This window comes from Grammomys surdaster, unplaced genomic scaffold, assembly GCF_004785775.1.
Source record: "Grammomys surdaster isolate TR1022 unplaced genomic scaffold, NIH_TR_1.0 125617, whole genome shotgun sequence".
NCBI lineage: Eukaryota > Metazoa > Chordata > Mammalia > Rodentia > Muridae > Grammomys > Grammomys surdaster.
Window position 1 is genome coordinate 84,901 of NW_021620459.1, and position 8,122 is coordinate 93,022.

An 8,122-nucleotide genomic window follows, 5' to 3' on the forward strand; every position below is an offset into this window, starting at 1 on the left:
CTGTGTGTGGTAGACACAGGCAGGGGACAGAGCCTATGGATGTGTGTACTAGGTAGCATCTTGGCATTCATCTACTTACTCTCCAGCCCTTGATTTTTTTTTTTTTTTTGTTACAGAGTGATACAGCTGCCTGTCACTCATCTTTACTGTGCTTCTGTGTTTGTATCCAGCCCTCCTTCCCCTGCTGACATGGCTAGTCTCTGAGGTCACTGTGCTATGTTTATTTCAGTGTCAACCTGCACATTCTCAAGCTTCCAGTTAATTGAGCTTTGCAGGAGACATTCCTATTTACGATGTCACCATGCCACTCAGGGTCTATTGAGTGGGAAAGAGATAACATATTAATGGTAATAGCATTCTACTGCCCTAGGTGGAGGAGAGGGTCTGTGTAAATCGCCCCATTGATTTTCCCAGGCGTGGGAAGTGTTCAGGAAGCCCACTGTAAGGTGAAGAGGCTAGACCAGGGTAAGCAGGGAGCTCCCTTCTACCCACTGCCATCCATTCAGCATTTGCAAGCTGCTCCCTGGTGAGTCATCTAGTTAGAACAGTGGCGCCTGAGACAGCTTAGGCCCAGGGAAACCAATAGAACACTCTGTTGTATAGAGGAGCAGTGGCCTGTCTCTCCGCAGGTAGCACCACGTTTCCTTTGTCAGTGAATGCCACCCAGATTGGGGGACATCACCTGTAACCTTCGGAGTTCACTCACACTGAGGCATCTCTTCACAGACAAATTGCCAACTGCTCATTCAGGATGATCATATTCCAGAGGTCAAGCTTTAATTTTCAAGCTTGTGGCCAGACCTCTCCGACAGTCCTATGAAGTGGTTGGTGGTGGTTTGTAATTATTTTGGCCCTGTTCTTTAATACCTTAAGAGTGATAATCTTCATGATGTGTAGGAGTGGAACTAGTCATTTAAAAAGCTGTGTGTTCTTTTAACAGGGTATGTAAAGGGCAGGTGGGAGAGACTATTCACCTGTTCTTCTGCATGAGTCCAAGTGGGCTGAGTTTTACCCCTTTCAAGCTATGCTTCATGGTCCTCCATAAAAAAAAAAATAGTGTCATCGATGTTTAAATGCTTTGACAGCCTCAGTGTGAAGCTTGAACCTTAAAGGATGAAAGTGTTGGTGCCATCCAGGAAAGAGCTGCGTATTGGCAGTCACTTACCTGGGACAGGCTTGCCTGGCAAGGTATATCCCATGGGAATAGATATTGAGGAACCATAAAGAACATGGGCCACATGCTTCTAGACATACACACACACACACAGACACACAATATTGGAAAGTTCCCGCAGAGGATGGTTCTCATGGTGTAGTCTTCACAGTGGAAGATGTTTTAGTTTTTAAATATAAAGAGTATTTTTTATAATACTGGTTTTCTAATATGGGGACTCACATATGGAGACAGGTGTTTTAGCACTGATTACACACTGCGTCTAAGGATCTTGTAGACTGTGAGCTCCACTGGTTCTAGAAACCAGACTGATCCTGTCACCAGGACTTAGCATCCTCATGCTGTGCTCTGGTTCTCAGACCTTACAGTCCTTAGGATGGGTTCACTGAACATCAGACTGCTGTGGGTTGGGTGGCAATGTCCTGTCCCCTCTCTCTTTATCAAGTTTTCTAGCTCAGGGTATTGTAACTGGAGCAGAAACCCAGAACAGTGGGTGTTATAACATGTGAACATACTTCCGGGATGTTTTCAAATATAAACTATGAAATATACATATATACATACATACATACATACATACATACATACATACATGTCTCTCTGTGTGTGTACTTGGGTATGGTGGTGTGCACCTTTAATCTCAGTCCTTGGGAGGCAGGGGCAGGCAGATTTCTGACAGTTCTAGGCCAGCCTGGTCACAGAGTGAGGCCCTGTCTCAAAGAAAAAAACAAAGCAAAGCCAGAAAAACTTACTATTGATCAAGTTAAAGTTTGGTATTCTATTAAAAACCTTATTTAATTTTAAAGTATACAAAATAATCATATTTTAATAAATGACATTTAAGAGTTTACAAAATTATATCAGTGACAAGCATGAAACCACAACTCTTATTTATTGCTATGAAATGGCTTCCCAGTGACATTTTTGGCAGGAAGAAGTGTCCCCTGTTGGATTTGTTGACTGTCATCTTGTGGGAAACACATTAGATATAGTGCTAAGATTCAACTTGCCCTGGGAAAGTTACATGCTGACCTAAACTAGTTTCTTCTATTTTTTCCAAATATCCACATTTCTGTTTCCAGTTAAGAAGGCAACGCTGAAGAGGGAGGCAAGCGGACTTTCAAAGTAGAAAAACTCAGTTTTAATCAACAGGATTTAGAGTCTAGAAGTTTCATTGGTTCTTTGAAAACCACCCCATTTGGTTTCTGCACCATTAAATTGTACCATGGCAGTGAAATTCCCAAGCAAATTCATGAAGTCGATCTGTCTTCTGACGCTGACTGCCACATCCCACAGCTACAGAGCAGACAAACTGGTGGGAGTTGGGGGACTGAGTTAGGCTCATGGCAGTTGTTGGTATATCCTATCTGTCTCTTACACAAAATTACAGTTGAATTTTTAAATTGAGGCCTCTTCTTGTCAGAAGCCAGCATGAGAAGCTTTCAGTTTGTCTCGTTTGAGACAGGCTGTAGCACTGCTGCCCTGTGCCAAGCACACCAATGATGAATACAATAGGTGGGTTCTCAGCCACACTGCAGGTTTCCCACAACCCAAAGGCTGACTTTTTAAAGACCTTGTGAGATCTGGTTACACACCAAACTCACTTCACAAACTGAACTTCTGAAATGGGAGGAATGTATGCTTTCCAGACCATTTTAAGAACAAAAGAACCTATCTTATTTTAAGGTTTTCATTTTTTTTTTAAGTACACAGCACTTGAAGCATCAAATAGCTTTGTCCATTGTTGCAGACTTAAACTATCAAAGCAAATAACAGAATGGAGATTCTTTACCTTTATCTGGGGGCAACTCTGGGAAGGATACCCTGAGGGAGGAACTTTCCAGGAACCTTCCTCAGGACTGGACTCATCTCTCCTGTCCTCAGAGGAAGAGAAACAATGTGAGATCCCTTTGTCTAAACTGTGAATGTATCCTACAAGCATAGTCGCTACCAGCACGGGGTCTCAGTGGAACTAACTTTAGAACCCATTAATGCAGGCATAGAATTGGGCCTTTGTTTAGGAGCTTTGGGGGAAGGGAGGCCCACGGAGGCTTCTGGAGTTTCATGGGAGGCCTACAGGGACGTCAAATGGCGGCATTTAAGATGGGAATGTTTGTCTTGGGAAATGCTGGTGGCTGAGCTTTGACAGCTAAGCATGGTTGCCTGGTCCTCTCCCTCAATCTTTGCTCTAGCAGCCAGGCAATGCATTAGACTGGTCTTTTGGACTTTCTCGAACAATACCTAATGAACAAATAGCACAACTCTGTGATATTTAGCAGGATGCAAATCCCAGACACAGAAATCATGAACACGGTGAAGACAGTCTTTTCTGTGGGTCTGGAAATGAAGCAGTCCACTGTATTGGGACAAGGCCAAGCGTTGCACTTCACCAGACGCTGCATGAAGAAGCCATTGTACATGATGTAAAAGACATACATGAAGACGGCTTCAAAGATGACCCGGAAGAAGATGCTGGTGGTGTAGGTCCACCACAGGGACCCTTCAATAGGAACCTTCTGGTTTTTGATCTCTTCGATGTCCTTAAACTCGTTCTTTATCTCTCCCTTCATGAACTTCCGTTTCTTTTCATGTCTCCGGTAGGCCACGTGCATAGCTACCAGGAGGGCTGGCGTGGACACCATGATCAGCTGCAGAGCCCAGAGCCGGATGTGAGAGATGGGGAAGTGATGGTCGTAGCAGACGTTCTTGCAGCCAGGCTGGAGAGTGTTGCAGACAAAATCAGCTTGCTCATCTCCCCACACCTCCTTCGCAGCCACCACGAGGATCATGATGCGGAAGATGAAGAGGACCGTGAGCCAGATTTTCCCAATGCTGGTGGAGTGTTTGTTGACACCCCCGAGGATGCTCTGGAGTGTGCCCCAATCCATTTTGTCCTCTGGGTGGTTGGCACTAGAGAAGACGAATAAACATAAAACAGGAATCATTGCTTTGGCCAGACAGTGGGTCCTGTCTCTGGTTCTGGTGTATTCTTAACTGTCTTCCCCGGCAAACACCAAAGCACACACAGCCTCCTCTAGGATGCTGATGGGTGACATCACAACTTACTTTGCCATAGGATTAAGTGTGTGACTCCCAAACAATCTCCAACATATTTCTGTGTGCTCTTTAGTTCTCAAAAAAAAAAAGTTTGTTTACCTGATTTAATAAAGATGTGGGTATGGGGTGCACATAATAAAGATGTGATTACGGGGTGCACCAAAGCAGAGTACTTGTTACTATAAAAGGCAGAACCGGGTTCTGGCTAAGCCCACCTCATATGTTCGCATTTCCATACAGGTCACTCAGTGGGCTGTGTCGGTAGCAGCAAGCTTTGCAGTGTATCACAGTGACAGACAAAAACTTGGGCCAACCTCACCTTAGAGGCATGACTGCCGGGTTCGGGTTTGTAAGGCAGAATCTGTGAATTTCCACAGGACCCTGTGTCGTTTCCCTGTAGTTTCTAGGCTGAAGCCTCTTCTTTAAATATTTATATATTTATGGGATTGGCAGGCAAGAGTGTTGTGGCATTACTAATGGTTTGTATTTACATTTGAGATCCCTCAGCTTAACCTTTCACTTCCAAGCCTCGCTTCCATCTTCTGCGTGAGAGGAACACCCCCTCCAAAAAAGGACAAAAACAAACAGACACCACCAACATTAAAATGAGTCTCTGCGCTTAGGTCTTTACATGCAGGCTGGTAGTTCCACTGTCAGGTTGGAACTGTTTGGTTAACGCTCCGTTGTCTGTTTTGATATGTGTTGCAAGTGAGCGCTGCACTGTGGACTATGGCTTTAACCTTGAAGTGATTCTAAAATAAATATATGATGAAAAATGACGGGACATTTAGCTCAGTGGTTCACCAGTTGCTGGTCCAAGGACCCACTTGATGGGGTTTTGCCTTGGGTGGCACCACAGTGTTATATTATATTGTCTGTGTCCTAGATGAGCTTCCATGAGCCAATGACCTTCTATTTCATCCCAGGGCAGGAACCTTCTGATTCATAGCTACGCCTTGTCTGTCACAATCAACCCCTCTTTTGATAAACCCCATCCTCCCCACTGTCCTGACTCACTTGCTTCCACCCTTCCAAGCTGTAATGAATCCTCTTGCTCTTTCTTAAAAGCATCCTACCCTCCTGCTTAGCAAGTTACATCCTGTTTCCCAGTGGACTCAGCAGGCACAGAGAGACGTCCCTTCTTGCCCAAAGAGCATCAAGGAACCCAATTGGTGGAACCTACTCAACTCTGCCTTGGTCAGAGGAGATAGGGTGAGGGGCACAGAAGTTAAGGGAAGCTGACATACACCGGTAAAACATCAAGTCCTATCCAACTTGGAAAACAGAAACAGGGCCGGGAGAAACAGTGGCTCAGCAGGTTCAGCCCTGACCCATTTATACCTAGACTGTCGGAGGCCCTTAGGGAAGCTGGTTGTCCTTTGAACGGTCTCACAGTTCCATGTGGTCTGCCCCCAACAGCAGAAGGATTGAAAAGCAACAGTGTTCCAAGTTTAACAAAACAATCTGATTGGAATTAGACCTTCTGTTCTTCCTGCCTGCCTCTGCTGAGTGGAGATCAGGACATTGAAATAAACATCCACAAACCTAACCCAAAACACAGAGCTGGAGGAAACCTGGGGCATGTACCTTTGCCTGCCTATAACATCCACAGACTAGCCCAATTATTATTAACACAGAAAAAAATCAACTTCTGTGTAAACTTTGCACTTGTTTATAAAATTACTTTAAAGTGATTGCTTGTTGAGTGTGAATTTGCCGTGTTACCCAGGTTGGCATTTAAATCCATGCAGCTGGGGTTAGCACAACATGGGGATATACATCTATAACAGCAGAACTCTGAAGGCTGAGGCAGGAGGATTGTGCTAACTTGAGGAAAATTTTTCTGCAGAGCAAGACTCTGGCTCAAGAAACAAACACCCAAAGAGACAAAACCAAAACAGAACAGAACTAAAACAGATTAAAAAAAAAAAAAAAGCAAACCAAAAACGGGAAAGGGGTGGCCGGATTGAACAAATAAGGCCAAAAAGGGAAAACAAAACAAAACAAAACAAAAAACCTCCAAAAGAAAACCAAGTAGAGGGGGTCATAGTTGTGGATCCTGGCGTATCTGATCGTAGCTGCTTGTCTTAAATAGCCTTTCTAAGAGGAGGGAGAGGTTAAAATTTGACCTCACAAATGGGTTTGGAGTACTAAGCCAGCAGGTGAAATCGTCAATATTCAACTGTGGTGTGGGAGGTGATTTCCAGGCTGGCCTTAGGACTAGGAGGTCACATACAGGTCCCTACCTGGCCTGGGTCACCTGCAGATTGCCATGAACCCGTGAATCATTAGCTCCTGAAAAGAAGGGAGCTTCTCCTTGTATATAGTATATACAGCATATATGACCCATATTTGCCTTAAAGGACACTTGAGGGAGCTGGCAGAACACCTCCAGATGCTGACCCCACTGCACCCTTCTCACAATTACAAGCTTAGCCCATAGTTCCCAAAGGACTCCGGGGTAAGTGGAGCCATGACTGTGCCAAGCTTCTCAGGACAGTCCCGTGGACCTGAGCAATTGGTCCCATTTAGGCTTATGCTCTATTCCAGTGTGGCAGCACCGAGGGGCTGATGCAAGAGTCCTAAGGGACATGTTTCTCAGCAGTACACCATCTGTGAAACTGCCTGGAAGCTTCCCTTCCAGCTGCAGCGTCCCGCCTGGACGCAAATTCTTTTTTTAAAAGCTTTTAAGAAAGGAGAAAAAGCAATCAAACTCTCCACCCGAGTGCAGGCTGGTGTTCCGCAGCTCGCGGGAGCGGCTACGGACGCGCGTTTTGGGCAGTCGTCCACGTCACCCCAGTACTTTAGGTGGTAAAGGTCATTGTCTTCCCACGGAGGCCTCCTGCTTAACAAATGAAACTGAGTTTTCCTGCTAAGCTTTCGGTTAGTTAAATTCAATGGCGGTAGACAACGCAGCCAGGAGGCCTCGGGAAAATTCTAGCAAAGGAACACTGGCGACAGTCGGAACAGCCTGGTCCTCGCGTCCCTCCCCACCCCGCGCTGTGCCGGACCTCCCGGCTCAGGCTGTGCGCGGCGGCTACAGCAGCCGACTCCAACCCGGAGCCCGGCCAGACGCCTCCAGGCGCGAGAAACCCGTTCACGGCTCGGGTCCCTAGGCACCAGTGGCCCGTGGGGACCGCGCAGCGCGTTCGGGAGGCGGTTTCCCAGGACCGCAGCAGACCGCACCCATCCTCGCACCTCACGCGTCCCTAATGGCTGAGTTTCGCCCCCCCCCCCCAGCCGCCGTGGGGCGTCGCGGTCGGGGGCGCGCTACACCAATGTGACTCGGTGGCGCGGATTGGCAGTCGTACCTGTGTCCCAAGGAGCGTGCAGCGCTGGGTGGCGGGAAGCGGCGAGGCGCTGTCCCCGGTAAGGAGCAGGTCTGGAGTGGGTCCGGGGGTCGGTCCGGAGTTGGTCCGAAGTGGGAATCGGGGTGCTCCTGGGTTGGTCCGAAGTGGGTCGCCGGCTGATCCCGAGCTGGTCGCCGCGGGTCCTGGTGGAGGCTGCGCTCAGTAGGCGGGAGCGCCGCCGACTGGCTGCGAGTTGGGAGAGCTGAGCGCGCTGCGCGCTGCGATCTTGGACACCTGTCGGCCGTGGCGCCTTTTAACCGAACCCCTCACCCCGCCTCTCTCACCCTGGAGCGATTGAGAAAGTTGCGGAGGAGGAGTAGCCCGCCACTTCCAGCTCCGCGGGCGGGGCTCTCCGGGCACCCAGAGCGGTCAGGGCTGGCGAGCCGCGAGCTCTCCTGGAGCCTAGGTCACTCCTTGCCCCACTCCGCCCCACCCCACCCCACCCCACCCCCAGCTCTCTTTGAGCTCAGGGCTCTTCCAGCGTCCTGGCCGGAGCGCAGCCTGAGGGGAGCCTGCAGACCCTGTGTCTTCACCCAGGATG

General features: G+C 48.0%; 1 protein-coding gene across 1 annotated transcript; it reads right to left on the minus strand.

Moving 5' to 3' along the window:
* Positions 1-1,922: 1,922 nt before the first annotated feature.
* Gjb2 (gap junction protein beta 2) lies at positions 1,923-7,803 on the minus strand. Its single transcript, XM_028787214.1, has 2 exons — positions 7,543-7,803; positions 1,923-4,084 (listed from the first exon to the last, which is right to left on the minus strand). Exon 2 carries the CDS (start codon positions 4,060-4,062, stop codon positions 3,382-3,384), a length of 681 nt encoding a protein of 226 aa, XP_028643047.1. The 5' UTR covers positions 4,063-4,084; positions 7,543-7,803; the 3' UTR covers positions 1,923-3,381.
* Positions 7,804-8,122: the final 319 nt, after the last annotated feature.